The sequence below is a fragment of the Lissotriton helveticus genome, chromosome 2_2 (genome assembly GCF_964261635.1).
Source record: "Lissotriton helveticus chromosome 2_2, aLisHel1.1, whole genome shotgun sequence".
Classification (NCBI taxonomy): domain Eukaryota; kingdom Metazoa; phylum Chordata; class Amphibia; order Caudata; family Salamandridae; genus Lissotriton; species Lissotriton helveticus.
In genome coordinates, this window is record NC_136060.1 from 380,252,209 (window position 1) to 380,271,315 (window position 19,107).

Consider the following 19,107-nt stretch of genomic DNA (forward strand, 5'->3'; position numbering starts at 1 on the left):
CATCTACCCTACTGATCCCGATCATGTCCCACCGATCAAATCCCTTCGATTGCCAAAGGGAGCCCAGTTTATCCGAAGCATATAGTGGGGTAGCCCGGGTCGGCCTGTCAGCCCATCCCGTGGCCGCCGTAGCTCTACGCCACACCTGCACTGCTGTTTTGGTGGGGCCCGTTAGAGGCTCGCCAGCCGATTTCGCATATAGAGCCCTATTGTAGTCCCCACCGGGTAGCAACCATCTGTCCATCGCAAAAGCCGGGTTTAGTGGGGGAGTGTAGGTGCCATGGTTGATGGCCCCCAATTGAGAGGCCCAGTAATAGCGACGAATGTCCGGGAGAGCGATGCCGCCATCGTACCTGGGGAGAGTAAGCTTCGAGAGGGCGATGCGAGGACGGCCCCCCCATAACAATTGCCGCTGTAGACTCTCAATCTCACGAAAATAATCCGCTGGCACTACATCAAGCGTGTTTTGAAGCGCATAAAGGATTCGGGGGAGCGACATCATCTTAAACAACGCAGCCCGTCCCAAGGGAGAAAGGGGGAGTCTGCTCCAAGTCCCGACATCCGCCCGAAGGCGTCTGAGAGGGTGCAGCAGATTGCGCTCATACCGAAGTGTGGGGTCCAAGGTGACAAAGATTCCCAGATATTTGAAACCATCTAGTACCACCGGAATAGGACAATCACGGGGCAGGAGAGGAGTATCACCGGAAAGAACATAAACGCAAGATTTAGACCAATCTATAACTAAGCTGGAATTTTTACGGAACGAAGTCAAAACGTCGAAAAGGACGATTAACGACTTTCGGGGCGATGTGAGGTACAAAAGGATATCATCTGCATACAGAGATACACGGTCTTCAAATTCCGGAGACCATCGAATGCCCTTCATGGATGGTTCCCATCGCAGCCAAGCCACCAGTGGCTCTAAAGCAAGGGCAAACAAGAGTGGGGACAACGGACAGCCCTGGCGCGTACCTCTACCAAGAGCAAAGGAGGCTGAGACACGTCCATTCACCACTACCTGGGCTAAGGGAGCTGCATAAAGCAATCGAACCCAACGGATAAAGGTGGGCCCAAACCCGAATTTGGAAAGGACCGCCCAAAGATAGGCAAGTATAAAATCCTAGGACATCCACAAAATAAGTGACCATAGACGCTGGACCAATAGAAAGAACAAAATGTAGGGAGATAATGTGTGTATTTAAAAAGGTTGTGATATATTTAATTCAACATAAAGTAAAAATCATATAGAGACTAATAAAATAAGTCAAACTATATGATACAATAATACATTAACATATTAAAATCTTTGGCACAATACATCAAATACATTCATTAAGAAAAGAAAAGAATAACCTCCTAATACAAGTATAAATCCTGACTAATAAAATACTAATGTACAAAAAAGCAATATGTACTAAAATATTAAATGTCAACTATTCCAGATTAATTCAATGGACTCAAAGATAGGGCCATTCAATCGTGTCAAACGCCATGGTGGCGTCCAAAGACGCCAAGATGGCCGACTCTTTCAATGTCCCCGCTCGCGCGAGGACACCATGCAAGCGCCGAAGATTAAGTGCCGTATTGCGATGTGGTATAAATCCGGACTGGTCCGGATGAACCAGATCGCCTATAACAGCCACCAGACGATTAGCAAGAACTTTGGCCAGGATCTTGGGTTCAGCATTTATTAGGGAAATGAATAACCACTATGGAAGCCAATCTCTGGTCAGGAGGAAGAAACCCTTCCGCCAGTGATTCCAAAAACATAGATCGCATATATGGTGCCAGCACATCCGGACGGAGCTTGTAAAGTTCTATAGGGAGTCCATTAGGGCCCGAGGCCTACCCGGAGCGGATCGAACGGATAGCGGTCGCAACCTCATCCGCCGTGGGCGGAGCTTCCAGCAGGTCCCTCTCAGAATCAGACAACCATGGTAGCGAAATATCGCGTAAAAGCATGTGAGAGTCCTGCTCCGGTCTATCGGACACAGGGGAGTACACGTCCCGAAAATAATCGGCGAACCTCTCAACAATCCCAGCAGGGTCCGTGATACTGTCACCATTCGCGTCAACTATAACAGGAACCACTCGACTCGCGCATTCTCTCCTATCCAACCAAGCAAGCAACTTCCCAGCCTTATCACCCACATCATACAGACGTCCCTGCTGTTCACGACTCATCTCCTTCGCTGCATCAGTCACCAGAGCTCTGTACTCCTGTACTCCTGTTGTTTTAGGTCCAACAGATGAAGCCTCTCAGGGGAGACCCCAGTATCAAACTCTCCCTCAAGAACGGTAATTTCAGTCTCAAGACGGACAACCTCCTCTCGTCTACATCTCTTAACATTGCCAATCGACACGAGGGCCTGCCCCCGAATCACAGTTTTATACGCCTCCCACAAGGAGACAGAAGAGGAGACTGACCCCACATTTTCGGCAAAGTACTGATCAATTGTCTTAAGTAGTTCCGCTCTAATCTTAGGATCACGGAGGTACCATGGGTTGATCGGGGCCACACGACCCTCCGAACCCCCATGTGCGTTCACAACCAACCACAGTGGGGAATGATCTGAAATACCCCTGGCAAGATGTTTCACCTCCCCTATACGGGAAGTCTGGGAGGAGGGCATCAAAACATAATCCAATCTCGAAAGGCTGCCGTGGGCCCCAGAGTGAAATGTATACTGTTGTTGTCCAGGATGATGTAAGCGCCAACAATCGGTCAGCCCCAGCGCCTCCAGGAAGTCCCCAAGCCAGGATTGGAACTTAGCGAGAACTCGGGGAGGGTAACGATCACACATCCCAGACACTACTGAATTAAAGTCTCCCCCGACAACAAGCAAACCCTCGGGGACTCCCAGAATCACTCTCCCCAGATCTGCATAGGTCGTAGATTGAAGACCTCGGGGTATGTAGACAGAAAATAATGTAACCACCCTACCCTCCCAACGCCCCACAATGGCGGCGTACCGCCCTCTATCATCAAGTATAATGTCGTCAACAGCGAGGGAGAGGGAGGTCCGGATTAGAATGCCCACCCCTCTGGAGTCAGAAGTGAAACCTGAGTGTGCAATGAGACGATAGCCACGCCTATTCATGGCGTGGCACGTATTACCCAGCAAGTGCGTCTCCTGAAGCAAAACCACATCAGGGGACAAGCGTCTCAATAACTGCAAGACCACTCCCTGTTTAATTCTGTCTCCCAGACCATTTACATTCCAACACAGTATTCGTAGTCCCCTACCCTCCATCCCAGAGTCCACCCCAAGTCCCCCCCCCCACCAGCCGCGACACCACAACACAGAAGATCATCAGTATTATGCCTTGAAAAAAACAAAGAAACACATCCCTGAACTTCCCAACCCCCCAGAACAACATCATACCCCCCACCCCGCACCCCTGCGTTAGACTCAAAAGCCACCCCAACTCGCAGCGTGCCTGTCGCCCTAACATACAACTAATCTACGAAAAGAACCCCAAAGGAGGAAGTCTCACCCAACCCTCACCCACACCCCAGTAAGACAACGGAGTAGCAATCATTATCAATATAGCAGCGAACCACTGCCGAAAGTCAAAGCGTTGGTCCGGGGGCCGATGTCACTCCCTATTCCTGCTCCGTCGGGCCGCCTTCCGCTCCACCGGAAGGTTCCGATTGTTCAAATCGCCCTCGTCACGTAGGCAGCGAGTCCAAGCAGTCATTAGCTGCTGCAGGATGGTCAAAGAAAAATGTTCTATCGTTATGGACGATACGCAATCGAGCCGGGAAAAGCATGGCATATTTCATGTCCCTGTCTCTCAGTCTCTTCTTCACTCCTTGAAATCCCAGCCGCTGTTTCTGGACTTGTTGGGTGAAGTCCGGGTAAAAGCTGACCGCAGCGTTCTCATATTCCGTGGGGCCTGATGCGCGGGAAGCCTGCAGTATCACATCTCTGTCACGAAAGTTGAAAATCCGCGCAATGATGGGGCGCGGAGAGGCACCCAGCTTGGGCGGGCCACCCGGGACACGGTGGGCCCGTTCAACTGCAAAAAACTTGCTCAGGCCCTTGGGCGCTAAATGATTTAGGACAAGGTCCTCCACCAGTAGGTCCACAGCTGACGAGTCAGTCTTCTCCGGGACACCGACCAGTCGGACGTTGTTCCGTCGTGCTCGGCCCTCAAAATCGTCCAAGCGACAGGAGAGATAGTCACGGGCGGATCTCAGATTACCGACCTCCGTCTGGAGGTCAGAGACATCGGTGATAAGACTAGTAGTCTTCAGGTCGAGAGACTTGACCTTTTCGTTGGTTTTTGCAAGATCCGCCCTGATCAGATTGACGTCTATGGCAACAGTGTCCAGCTTGTGGGTTAGGGCCTCATACTGCTGTCCCATCGCGGCCTTCATCCCAGCAATGGCGCACATGACGTCTTTCAACGACGGGTAATCACCCAGTAGGGATTCGTCCTCAAGGCCGGCCCGGGGTTTAGCCATTCCGCTCGGAGAGCTCTTAGTGAGGGTATATCGGTCCATGACGTTGGATTGGACAGAACCTCCTCGAGCTGCCGGTCTGGTCTTGCACCTCTCTGCTTCAGGCTTGGTAGCCATCTTAGGTCGTGTGCCCCGGAGGGTATTCTGAGACCTAGTGAAAATGGCTACACTCGATGTGCTCGCTGAAACTCAGAGAATAAAGTGAGGACCAATCACTAGGCAAAGAGCAAGAAAGTCCAGATCTCCGAGCGATGTTGCGAATAGTTGAGTGAAGCAAGCCACCAGGGCGACCAAGGCAAGGCCAATGACGTACGGTCGTCAGAATCGAAACCGAAAGTAGAAGACCGGGCAAGGGAGGGTAGCGCAGGCCGTTGTTATTCAATTACTACCCGGCTGGCAGAGTAGGCAAGCCCGGGGCAGTGCCATGGAGCAGGCCGACAACATTCAAAAGCCATATCTTCGGTTCCCGGAGACCAAATCGAAATTCGCAAACGGATAAGTGATCAGCAGGTTCTCGACCACAAAAGCCTGTCGTCCAAATCAGGATTAGTTGCAGGATAGTCGTTGGAGGTGGCGAAGGTCCGGGAGCTCTGAGCTCACGCGACCATCTTGGGTGCGCGCTAAGCTCCTCCTCTTAGGTGATTTTTTAAGAAAAAATGACAGGTCCGCTAAAAACTGGTCATTTGAGTCGGATTTTTTTGATGGTTTTTCCGGTGATGTCATTACTACCGGTGTTGGTGAGAATACAATTTGATGGGGACTGGACACGGCCCGGTGATCCTTTGGAGCACTTATAGTTTGGGGCAATTGAGCAGAACCTAAAATTTTGTTACAGACGTGAGAATCTTCCACGTGAATTTGCGGAAAGATTAATTGGCGATGAGGGACCGTTATAGGTTCCTTTAATGCGACTAAATCTTGACATGACGATGATACTGATATTTCTGGTTTCTGGGCTTGGTCTTTAAGAGGGCTTGAGATATGCGAAGGGCTTAACTGAAGGTTTTCCGAAAAACAGGCTTCATGCTTGGACATAGAGATAGACATAGAGGTAGGCGAAGAGACCTGGCCTGAGTGCAGTTGTTGATGATGATTAGATTGAGGGGTTTCTTTTAGGCTGAACCCCCCAGGCCGGGGTGCGATTGAAACGTTAAGAGCGGAGCCAAAAGTAAAAACATCCGAGAGTAGTACCTGATGTAAAGAATGCGGTTGAAATGGGAGCATACTTATTTTGGCCAGTTGGTCCGGTGCTCCGAGCCTGGTAGCCTCCGATGGCTGGAACCGTGGAAGAGTGTTCGACATAGATGGAATTTTTTTATAATAGTCCACAGATTCGAAGGTTTTGAGGTATTTGGTGTAACCATACTCTTGCCGTTGTGAATGGTATTACTGTTGCCATTGCTAATTGGCGACGTTTTTACTGTGTTCCCTGTTTCATTGCTTCCTTGGTGGGGCTCCACACCCATTATCGACTGTTTTGGTTTCCTCCGTTTTGGAGCGGATGCTGTTTTTCTAATTTTCCCAGATCTCATGGCTTCTGTTAGTTGAAACGGATCAAGGCGAGCTGCGATGGATGACCTTGTCAAGAAACCGATAAGGTGCCTCTACTGAGCTCTTTTGGAGTTTGAAAACTGGTGGATCTAATAATTCTGGTATCTCTGGTGGGTCAGAAGGTCAGAAGGTGTTATCTCTAGCTAGCTAATGTTGGCCTGAGTTTTGAGTCTGTGCTGTCAGTATTATCCTGCGAGATTAATTTATTCTCGCTACCAGGGCAGCCAGGTCTATTAGTAACTGGCGTTCTTCATAAGTTGCTTTTGGCGCTTCGATGGGGTCGCACCAGTGCTTTAATCAATACTTTGCTAGTGGCACCCCCCCGCACTTTTGTATTGTTTTGAATTCCCAGCCCCTGTCCTCCCGCCCGCGCCCGCCCGCTCGCCGCACCACTCGCGCCCCAGGCCAGGAGACCAGATCCTGACCCTGTGTTCCCCCCTCCCCTAACTGAAGCCACACAGGTACTGGGGAGGTGGAATGGGACAGGACGACTCAACCAGCCTGTGAGGCAGGTCGGCAGCGAAGCTAGTGAGCGCCGGGTGGATTCGAGGGGGAGGGGGCGGGGGGAGCAGCCCCAGAGCTGGGTAAGAGGGCGAGTACCCCACACGCCCGAGAGGCCAGGCAGGGAGGTGGAAGCTGCGAGGGAGAATGGACAGGCCACGGACACAGGAGACAAGAGCCAGAAGAGCGCGGTGACCGAGAAGGGCACCCTGCAGTTTGAAAAGCAGCACAGGGAAGGAGGGGGGTTAGGTAGGCTGCAACGATCGGCACACCGCACACCATGCGGCACCCGGGGGGAGCGGAGGGGGGCTTAAGGCACGGAGCCAGGGACCGGGATCTGGGTCAGGCCCGTTTTCACCCAGCCGCCAGCCGACCAACCAAATGCCCTGCTCACTCCGCCAGCGGTGTCAAAGATGACCCTTGCGCCTTACAGCCACACACCCGCTTCTGCCGACTTACCGGTGCGCGGAACCACTGAACCGCTGCAGCCTCCCCCCTGTACTGGCAATGCCCGAGAGGAGATGGAGGCCGACTCTCTCTCAGCTCCCAGCTCTCCCAGCCTGACCCCGACTCGGCTCTCAGCTCACGGCCTGTGCCAGCGTCCAGCTCCACCCTCCGCTCCAACGACTCCCTCGCCTCACCTGACGGCACGTCCAGAAGCACTGCGACTCCTCCCGTTAGTGGGGCGCGGCCTTGACAAAGTCATCGATGACTCTACACATCTTACTACCTTGGTGGACATCTTGAAATGGAATTCAGTTTAAAAAAGAAAATGAACCTGAAGATTTTACCATCTTAATTATTTTGTTTACCTCATTGTTTATCTTTATTTATTTTTTTCAAATGTATTTGTCTGTGTAAAGTACTTAATCCTACCACTTTACTTTTAATATTTACTTATTTTATTTTACTTTATTGTACTTTACTTATATATCCTCGTTATAACGTACTTGTACTGGGCAAATCACTATTTATTAATGCTCTATGTACACCCTCAGCGATCCACCTTATTTGTCCTTTTAATTGGTGTTAATTCTATTATTTATACTCATTCTACCTCACTTACCCTGAATGACCTCACCTTATCCTCTCGCAGTTAAATGAAACTCTCAAATTGGTATTCTATTTATTTAACCCCCTTGTGTCCACTACGAATACAATATGCAAACTATACTTAAGCATACTTGCTGCCAATAGTTTCTGTTATAACTTACCCCATCCTGCCACTTTATTTTATCTTAATTTTTGGTTTATCTATCCTATTTGTAACTTACTGATAACGGTTGCAAATTATTATCTATTAACGCATTAAGTGCACTCCTAGCATTCTACCTCATTTGACCTTTTATTTGGTGCTAAACTTCTTATCTATCTTTATTCTCCCAGCCTGCATACTGACATACCCCATTTTATCTTTTTATCGCAATGTGAAATTTAAATCTTATTCTATTTTATTCAGATGCCCAATGGCACTTATATTCCTTCTTCCTGCTTTTGATTTATTTATCCACGCCTTTTATCTCACTGACTTCTTTATCTTCTTTACCCCCTTTTAGTCCTACTCACCCGCCTTTTCCCCCCTAATTTACTTCTCTCAACCATCTTATCTCCCCGCCTCCCACTTTCTCCATTCTCTTAGTTCGACCAGTCTACTGCCTTTCCCTGACACCTACCCCCTCTCCTACCTTCCCCCGATCTATAACCTCCCCATCCTATTAACACCTTTCTTGACTCGCCTTTCCACGTGGGGATGTTCACATTTCACTTATATTCCCCTGCCCCCTTTCCTCGCTCACCCACTCCCCTTTACTCACATCTGCTCCATTGCAATTGACTCATCGCTCTTCTTCCCTTTCCCCGCCCCCCACCACAATCACAGACTCATCATGCCTCCCCTTAATGATACTCTTTTGACATCGGAATCACCCATTACCAGGCATGGCCCTAATTCTTGGTCTATCCTATACCCTTCACACCTTTCGAAAAATGGCAAAAAAAAATTTAAACAAACTTCTTATTCACCACCATGAAACCTTGTTCGATGACAACTACCATAGCCTAAACTCCATAATAAAAACGAACTACATCTTCTTCACTAAGCGCCCTTCCAAATGGAAAAGCATCTTCCTCCAACTCCTTCCTGTTACAAGGTCCTGCAAAATTCCTTATGGCTTGAAACTTTCCACCACTCCTTCATCCACATTTCCTGGTGAAATTGACATCTCTATATTCAAATCTGGGAATATCCTTATACAAGCTTCCGAACACCACCTCTCCATTTTTGAACACCACTTTAGCTCCCTATCCCAAACCTTAATTCCCACTATTACCATCAACCGTCCAGCACCCCAACTGCATGATGCCCTCTTATCCCCTTCCTTGCCTTCCACTGTTTCTCCAACCTCCAATGAAACACTTGATTCTCTGACGTCCTCCCCCACGTCACCATTAGCTTCCCCCTTCTATTTCTCCTCCAACCCCCTCTTTCTCCCAAACGCCCCGCCCTTCAATACCCACATCCCCTGAGCCCTCAAATGCTCCTTTGAATAACTCCAATATCCATCCCTCTTAATAATCTTACTACCTCACCTTCAGTCACGCAAATCCTCACCTCTCCTCATGTAACTCCCATCCCTTTATCCCACAATGGCTCCACTAATATCTTTAACGTTTTCTCCTGACAACCATCCTCCCTATTATTCTTCTAGCAGCACCCAACTCCCCTCACAGACCCTTAGTTCCTCCCATGAAACCTGTTGACTCCTGGTAATACCTTCTCTCACAATTCTACTCCTACTTCAACCTGTAACCTTAACACCCCTCTCATTCCTCCGCCTGGTTTCCCACCTTTTCCACACCCTAGACGTTCTACCCCGAATAACATGGACCACTCCCCCCTCTCACCCAATCTTCCTGCCTCCCTCCTGGTCTCACATCTTACTCAAACACTCCTTAATATTGAACTCCATCTCTCAATCCTAGTTTTAGAACTCTCTTTACTCAGAAATGAAGTCTACTCCCTCTCCACAAGAAACCAGTACAATTACACCTATTCCCCAGACTCAACATTAACTTACCCTACGCTCCTGAACCTAGGGAATACCTCCCCTCATGACAATTCTCCCCTTAGTCCTCCAAGCAAAAATAGCTCACTTAGTTCGCCCTTCTCCCCGCCCTTTCCCCCCTCACATGTCTTCCCTTATCTCAATAAAGTCCATCCCCTCACCACCACCCTGACCATGATTCCCCTCCTCCTCCTCCTTCATCCATTCCAGTGATTGTGGGAACTAGTAGGATCCCACCCTCCCCAGTCCCACTGAGACCACCTCAGTAACTCGCCAATATCCACTCCTGCCCCCCCCCCACAAAACCTAATGAACCTTGACCTCTCAAATGCATGCTGATAAACTGTCGATCGGCCTCCTGTCATGCTACTGAAATTGCTGAAACCATCCTCAGTGAATACATTGATATTGACTTTTTGACAGAAACCTGGCTTAATACTCACTCCACATCAACCCTTGACTTGATCTCACCCCCTGGCTACTCTATCCTTAGAAAAGACAGGCCTGGAAAATTGGAGGGGGCCTTGCCATCATTTATAAAGCTGAATTTCAACTCTCTCCTATTACTCACCCTGACCCTACCACTTTTGAATACCTTGGTGCGGAGCTTACTGTACATGGATCCCCCCTATCTGTCTACATAACATCTACCACCCTCCTGGCGAACCTTTTCCCTTCGCTGAAGAGCTTTCTGATCTTCTTATTCAATCATCTATTTCCAAATCCAGAAATCTCTTCCTCGGAGACTTTAACCTCCATTTCAACAAAAAAGATGACCCCACGGTCATTCTTCTCAAAGACTTACTAGAAATAAATGATTATAAACAACTCTGTAACTCTCTTACACACTCCAAAGGAGCCACCCTCAACGCTATAATTACTAGGAAGGATCTGGCTTTTCTTTCCCACATTATCCCCATAGATTGGTCTGACCACCACCTCATCCTCTTTACGATTAATAACTCGGTGCCCACCCTTCCTTCCAATTTAATCAGACAAAAGAAATTAATTAGAAATCTTCACTCTGTCGCTTCTGGCGAGCTTGAGACAAAAATAAAAGATTGTCTACAGCTTACTCCCCTTTCTCAAAGTCCCACAGATCTTACCAAACACTATAACAATTCTATCAGTGATGTCCTTGATTTAATAGCCCCAGCTAAACTAAAACTTCAAAAAAATAAACCCTCCAGATCCTGGTTTAATACTGACCTTAATAATGAGAGACGTGCTCTCAGACAGACTGAACGCACTTGGAGACAACAGCCTTCCGCCTCGAATCTTATTCTCCTTAGAACTGCGAGGGCTACAAAAACATATCTTTAATGAAAAAGCCACTTTCTTCCGTTTACAATTAAACCGGGCAAGAAACCGACCCAGGGGATTATTTAACATCATCAAAACCCAAACTTTCTCACCCCCCCCCCCCTCAACTACTAGCTACGGTCGAAAGATGCAAAGATATTGCTAGCTTTTTTTCCGAAAATATTTCAAAGATCGATCGAACCTTCATCTTTACCCCCCTCCAGTTAACCACCATCCCCTCACTCATCCCCTCTCCTTATCTCCATCCTCTCCCATTATTACTCCTGATCCCGCCCAACCCCCCCAGCTGCTACCTCGTTTGAAACCTCCCACTCCGTCCCCCAACTTAAAAACAAGGCTCTCTGGAACAACTTTAGTCCAGTTTCTGAACATGATGTCCTTAACATCATCGCCATGCTTAAACCATCCTCACATACAAAAGATCCCCTTCAATCCTACCTGGTACAAGAACTAAAACACATCATAGCTCCTTATTGGACTACTATTATCAATTCCTCTTTTGCTAATGGTAGTGTCCCTGCATCTCTCCAGTTAGGCCAAGTTACCCCCACCATCAAAAACGTCTCTGCCAACCCTAATGACTTAAACAACCTCCTATCTCCAACCTTCCCTTCCTTTCAAATGCCCTGGAGAAATGTGACCTGCTTCAATTGGACAAACATATCGACTCATTCAATCTCCTGGACGTCCTACAATCAGGCTTTAGAAAGGGTTGTAGCACTGAAACTGCAATGCTCAACATCATCGATGACATCCATTGCTCCCTAGATACGGGTGAATCTTCCCTCCTCATTCTTCTTGACCTCTCAGCTGCCTTTGATACCGTTAACCACATTGCTTTACTCAATATCCTAAAAAATAGTTTTGGCTTGGATGGTGCCGTCCTCAAATGGTTCACATCATATTTCCAACATAGAACCCAACAAATTAAAATCTCTAACTGCCTCTCTAAACCCCAACCTGTTAATTTGGGTATCCCCCAGGGCTCCATTCTCTCTCCTACTCTATTCAACCTCTTTATGGAACCCCACACTCTCATTCTTAAACAAGCAGGAATCAGTTACCACCCATATGCTGATGAGCTTCAACTTTACTACAGGATCAAATCGCATAATGACATCTTGCATCTTAATGACACGTTGACTAAGATTCAATCGTGGTTCCATTGTAACCACCTGAAATTAAACCCCAAAAAAACTGAAATCATTCTTTTTTCCCCTAAAAACCACATGCTCCCTATCCAAAACTGGATCTCAGACATTAAAGCTCTTAATTGTTCTCTCTCCATCACTAACTCGGTAACGTCCCTTGGCATCAGCGTTGACCATAGCCTCAGTCTTACTCCCCATTAAAAAAACTCTGCCAAAGGCGCTCTCTTTACACTACATCATCTTAAAAAAATCAAACCCTTTATTCGTGCGGATGACTTTAAATCAGTTGTACAATCATTGGTCCTGTCCAAAATTGATTACGGTAATGCGAATCTTGTTGGAACTCCTAAAGTCCACCTAGCCCCTATCAAATCTGTTCTCAACCTCGCTGCCAGGCTAATTACTGACTGCAAACGCTTTGAGCACATCTTCCCCCGTCCCCAAAAACCTTAAATGGCTTCCGATAGAAGGCAGAGCTACCTATAAGACCGCTTGCATCACTCACAAAGCCCTCCACCAAAAGACCCCCTCTTACCTCTTACCTCTCCAACAAACTACACAAAGCGTGCTGCACTAGAAATATGAGGAGCACTAACGCACATGTACTTGTTCCTCCTCTGTTAAAAAAGAGATCAACGCAGTCTCGCTCTTTCTCTGGAAATGCACCATCTATCTGGAATGCCCTTCCCAAAGATTTACGTTGCAACTCTTCCTATACTTGCTTCAAAAAAGAACTTAAGCTGCTCCTTCTTAAAAAATACTGGGGTCCCTAAGTTATAGCTCACTGACTACCAATCTCTTCCACCTTACATTGTATGGTGGGTGTTCCTTACTGAAACCTGGGCCACTGAGTCCTCTGGTCCTGACTTGGTAGAGGCTGTGCCGGAAGGGTATTCTCTATCTAGATTGGATAGAGTGGGGCGTAGAGGAGGTGGTCTTGGAATCCTTTACAAGACCTCCCATACATGTCACACCACTCAACTTTCCAGGCCCTCTGACCTTTTTCAAGCCCTCCATTTTCATATAAAATTGCCAGATGCTGCCCCTTTTGTGGGCATCCTGGTGTACAGACCTCCTGGACCCAGGACAGATTTTAGTCAGTCTCTTCTTAACATTCTAGAGCCCTATTTCGGATCGGCCAATTTGACTGTTTTGGGTGACCTAAACTCTCATTTGGATAACCTTGATTCTAAAGATTCCTTGGCTCTTTTGGACTCACTATCTGCATGTGATCTTGTGCAACTGGTCAAACAGCCTACTCATCAGGCAGGCCATACGTTGGACGTGGTTTTTTCTAATGATGATAGGCTCAAAATAGGCGATCCCATCCCATTGGCCTGGTCCGATCACTTTGCTGTCCCTTTGGTGCTTCGGATCGCCCTGATGCCCGCAAAGACTGGTGTCCCCAGTCAACCTACATCCAGGAGGAACCTTAGGAAAATCACGAGCGCCACGCTGGCTCCACTGATGCAAAACTATAATGCTGATCATTCTGAGGATGTCAGTATAGCTGCTTCGGACCTGTCCAAAGCCATCATTGCAGCAGTAGATGTGCTCGCTCCTATTTCTTCTTGCTACTCTGCGAGAAAGATACCCTCGGCACCCTGGTTTTCAGAGACCCTAAGGCTCATGAGACAGGGGTGCAGGAAGCAAGAAAGGGTTTGGCGGATGAGCTGGAATATAAAGGAGAGGGATAAACATAAGAAGCTCCTCAAGGAGTACAAGATTGAGATCATCAGAGTGAAGCAAGAGTACTTTGCTAACCTGACAATGGCTCTTTCCTCTCCCAGGGATCTTTTAAAATAGTGGACTCGCTTTGTACGCTACAGTTGCCGGACCTTGTAGTAAGCACTCAGGAATTCTGTGATAAAATCGCAGGATTCTTCCACTCGAAGATCGCAGACATCTATTCCAATCTTGAACTACAAAGATCAGTCTCCCCTCCTCCGCCTGTCCCCTCTTCTCCGCTCTTGAAGGAGGTGCTATCTACCACCTCTATGACCTTGTCCGAGTTTCCGCCTCTATCTTATCAGGAGCTCGACCTGCTCTTAAATAAGATAAGGTCGGGGTCCCCACTGGACCCATGCCCCCTTAAAGTCCTGAAGGAGTGCAGATACTGCTTACTGCCCCTCTTGCTGGAAATCATGAATAGGGCTATGAGAGAGGGCATTTTTCCATCTCAATGGAAGAATGCGGTGGTCAAGCCCCTCCTTAAGAAGCCTACACTAGATCCTGAGGTGCTCAAGAATTATCGCCCCATTTCTTTGCACCCAGCTTCCGCTCATCTAAATCAACATCTGGCGTCTTTTCTGGACTCCTCGGGTCTTCTAGATCAATCTCAACATGGCTTCAGGAGGCATCACAGCACTGAGTCAGCCCTTACGGTTGTTCTGAATAACATCCGTACGGAGGTGGACCACGGTCATACCACCATCCTGGTCCTCTTAGACCTGACAGCCGCCTTTGACACCCTATACCCTTCGGTTTTAACATCTCGCCTGAGGGAGATAGGGGTGGAAGGGGCGGCTCTGAGTCTGCTGGCCTCCTTCTTGGATCAGAGGGAACAGAGGGTTAAGCTGGGAGAGTTCCTATCTCCATCCCTACCTGTGCAATGTGGGGTCCCACAGGGGTCGGCATTAAGTCCGACCCTGTTTAACATCTACGTGACCCCGCTTGCCAGGTTGGTTAGATCTTTTGGGATGGAGGTAGTTTCGTATGCTGACGACACACAGATCTTGGTGTCTCTCTCCCACCTGGATAACTCTTCACCGTTCAACTTTAGGAACTGCATGGAAGCAGTGTCCAAGTGGATGATTTACAATTCACTAAAGTTGAACGGTGAGAAGACTGAGATCTTGGTGTTTGGCCCTAACAACAACATCTGGTCGCCTGAATGGTGGCCGCCTGGTCGGGGAACTGTCCTACTCCTACGGAGTCGGCACGGAACCTGGGAGTATTGATTGATCCCGCCCTCTCCATGACGCTGCAGGTTAACAGAACTGTTGCTACCTGCTGGGGTATTATTAAAATACTCCGAAAAATAAAACATTACCTGTCTCCTCAAGCGCGGAAGCAAGTGGTGGTAGCACTTGTCGCTTCGCGACTTGATTATTGTAAAGCCCTATACACCGGCATGAATAAGAACTTGATACAGCGTCTACAGACTGCCCAAAATGCAGCAGCGAAATTTGTTCTGGACGCTCCCAGACTAGCGTCGGCAACGGCAGCTAGGAAGGCCTTACACTGGCTTCCTATTGAATCGAGGATTATTTTTAAAACGCTCTGCCTGACCTATAGTGCACTCTCTGGCAAGGGGGCAGGGGGTGTTAAGAAACTGCTGCTACCCTATATATCGGGCAGAGACTTACGTTCCTCTTCTAAGAACCTGCTAGTTGTACCTCGCTTCCGTAGGAATAAATGGGGCGGTAGGGCCTTCTCTTCAGTTGCCCCTAAGCTATGGAATACTCTTCCTTGTGAAATTAAATCTCAGTCTTCTGTTTTGCTTTTTCGGAAAGCATTGAAAACATGGTTGTTTGCAAGGGCGTACCCGTAGTTACTGTTTCTCTTTTTATGGTTTGCTGTTGGGCGCCTTGATGCCTTCTGGCTTAGTTGCGCGTTATAAGATTCTTTTCATTTCATTTCATTTCATTGTCTTTATCGGTTTCCCTACCCATTTTTTTCCTCCCTCTCCCATTCACCCCCCACCCTGTTTTTGTATTTTTTCAGAATTTCACCCACCCCCCACCACCTGCTCTCTCCTTATTTTCTTCTCCCCATTATCGTTCTTCACTTTCTTACTTGCCCCCCCTCACTTAATTTTTTTCTGCTCTCCTCCAGCTCCTCCTGCTCCAATCGTTTTCTTTTTTAGGCTCCCCTAGCTATTGTACCCTTCCTCAATTTTTTATAAATTGCATTGCTTCAATATTTAAATGTGCTAAATATCTACTATAACCCTGTTATTTCCAAATGTTTTAAAGCTCTCTGATACTCTTGGGTCCAGTCAGCACTATATAAAACCCTTTAAATAAATAATATCAATAAATCCCTAATCTTGTCACGGCTGGATTATTGTAACATTCTTTAATTTACCGGCAAGAGATCGGTTGTCATGCGACTACAGTTTGTTTGAAAATGCTGCTGTCAGATTACTCTTTTCTCTCCCCAACTTGTTTTCCACCCCCGGGCTCCTACATAAACTTCATTGTTTGCCCTTTCAGAAGCGCATACAGTTTAAAGCCTTGAGCATGGCTAACAAGATAATGTATGCACTAGGTGCCCCTATTCTCTCTGGGCTTGTACAACATTACATACCCACTAGATCCTTCCGCTCGGATGATTTATATCTAGCCCTTACTCCACAGTTCAAAAGAATATGATCAAGAGGACGCGATTTCCAGGCCCCGGCCCTATGGAACACCATGCTCCTACTTTTAAGGAAAACTCAGAACCATCTTAGCTTCCAGAAACAGCTCAAAACTTGTTTATTTGCAGTTTAGATTATATGGCGTTTTTACAGTACTCTGCCATATTTTGCTGATCTATTGTTGTGTGGTATCGTGTGTTAATGGTGCAGCGCTGGGAAACCCTGTTGCTGGGGCAGCCATGCGCTTTATAAATCCTTTTAACATAACATAGCATATGTGTCACGCTAAGACTGTCGCACAGGTAAAGGTGTACTTACCTATGGGCTGCCTAAGGAGGAATGTACCTCTCATCACTCGCTGTGAAAGTACTCTTTAAAATCATTGTCAAGGGTTCTCACAGGTATTTCTAAGGCCGAGCATTACTGACTTCCATTCCAGAAGCCACCCCGTGCGAACGTACCTTGACTCACCTAAACCTAATCACTAGCGTGGCTAACTACCAGTTCAGCAGCCACCCCGGACTAACATACCTTGACTCAACTAGACCTAAGCTGTAGCACGGATGACTACCACTCCAGCCGCCACCCAGACTACTGCCTACCTTCATCAACTAGATAATTGCTGCTCAAAAATGTTGCCCTTTTGTTGTGAACTTTGAAGGTGGCTCCTAGGCCCCTTGACGTTACGCAGCAGCGGTGCGTCCATTGGGGCGTAGGGGCATAGCCCCACTAAGCCTGTTGGACGCACCGGCTGCGGCTGCAGAGAGAGTGCGCAGGGGGTGGGGCTGGGTTACACCGGCTGCGGCTGCAGAGAGAGTGCGCAGGGGGTGGGGCTGGGTTACAATTACCATCAGTGTCAGTGACTCTGCTGCGCATCATAATGTCGGGCGGAAACTTGCTCGCGCATGCGCGTCAGCAGCCAAGTTGAGTGAGAGGACCGAAGGGGCCAGGGGGTGTGTCGCTGGCTGGAACCCCGTCGTTGAGAAGGCGCCAGGGCGAGTAGTGTGTGTGACCCCCTAGCCAATCCTGGCGCTTATGTAGCGCCAGGATTGGCTGGACTGGGCAGGCTCAGCACTCTTACCAGTCATGGCCAATCACTGTGACTTCAGCATATGAAGCCATTCAGTGATTGGCCATGCAATGACGTGCGCGCCGTGACGTTTCCCCGGTGCAGGCCAGGCAGCAGACCGTTACTTCACTTGACTCACTCTCTGTTCGTCGTTGATGGACCGTCACGTAAGTAAAGTTAGTACTCTCAGTCAGTCTCACTGTCTTCATTCACTGAATCACTCATCACGTGGGGAGGGCGGTGATTGTTTATCAGTGTGTCGCCGCGTGTAGCCGCCAGTGCCCAGGGCCTGCCTGAGTGAGGCCTAGGCTTAGCGTAGGCCTCAGGCAGGCCCTGGCTAAACTTGCTGCCTACACTCCGTTTCTCCTCCTCGGCCCTTCCTCCTGTAATCATGCCCATCACCCTGGCCGGACCCGTGGACTAGATCGGGAGTGTTAAAAGCGGTAGCGTGCTGTGCAGAGTTGTACCTGTTGTTTGCCGAGACCCGAATTTGTTTTGTGCTTCATTCATTTTACATCAATCTGATTTGTGCATGGTGTTCACACAAGAGACCGCACTAAAGTCTTGTTTGTGAATTATTTTGCCCTTAAAGGGGCGGATTGCCGGTCCTGAATTAAACCTGCTGTAGAGTGTTTGTTTGAATGCACGTGGTATTACGATATGCTTTAAAACATGCAAGAGATCTAAAATGCAGTTGCGGTGCCTGTACTAAACTTCCTTCACAACTAAACTGACTTTTTATCCGTCTATGAGGAGTAAATCCCTGATCGTTTTAATAGTTGGTGAAGTCCCTGCAGCTTTCGGCCAAATGCCTGGCTCCCCCTCAATGTTTACCTCATAAAACTGTGGAGTGCAATTAAAGCCAAGTCTGACGTACTGGCGACAGCACCCCTCTCTCCAACACAACCACCCTCTCCATAGTAGTTTTGAAAAGAAAAATACATTCAGCAGCTTAATTGTCCTCCACAGAACTGTAGTTTACATTACAAGCAGATAACGTAAGCGGGGGTGCAGCTGCCCTGCGCGTGACACTGACAGGAAGCACAATATGACATTTGGGATCCCCTTGCTCTTGTCAATTGATCTTATTACATTTACTGGTTTGCTGGGCTTCCCCTGAGGTAGTTGTTCGAACTTCTAAGTCCGGTATGTTATTTGTAAAGTTGATGTGACTTGTGAAGCCAGCCACTTCCACACCCAGGGCAAGGCAGCTCCCCTCTCTCCGCAGTCAGACACTGCCTGCCTGGGTTTGTTCATCTTAGCTGGAGAGCTACTGAAAACTTTGCTTTTACCGTAAACAGCTCTGGGCGTTTATCACTGCAGTGCCAACGTCATAGTGGCTCACCAGCCGCCGATAGTAAGATAGTGCCTGTGTAAGACGAGACTACCAAGCAGCATAAGATCATGGCACAGGAAGCGCATAACGTGGTCTTGTCGCTCTGCGGTCTGTACTAACTGTGGCTTGTTACACAGGAAACGGTAACAGTCTCCTGCCAGTCAGTTGATTATAACAACGTGTTAGTAGTTGTCTGTGCTGTTTACATCTTTGATTAACACTTTGAGGAAGTAGGGGCGTTGAACGTGTTTCTTTGTCTCGGTGCGTTTTTTTTAGCGTG

The 19,107-nt window shown here is 48.0% G+C and overlaps 1 protein-coding gene across 13 annotated transcripts in view; it reads left to right on the plus strand.

Moving 5' to 3' along the window:
• Nucleotides 1-17,576: 17,576 nt before the first annotated feature.
• LOC144821482 (uncharacterized) overlaps nucleotides 17,577-19,107 on the plus strand; it is a 494,538-nt gene continuing 493,007 nt past the window's right edge. For 11 of the 13 annotated variants that reach the window (XR_013608364.1, XR_013608363.1, XR_013608360.1 and 8 more), the window contains exon 1: nucleotides 17,577-17,658. Coding sequence is in view for 2 of the 13 variants with exons in the window: in XM_078678594.1 (XP_078534720.1) it covers nucleotides 17,647-17,658 (12 nt within the window). In the remaining 11 variants the exon portion in view is untranslated. Of the gene's footprint in view, nucleotides 17,668-19,107 lie in introns of all 13 variants that reach the window. The other 2 variants (XR_013608357.1, XM_078678597.1) reach the window with 1 other exon arrangement.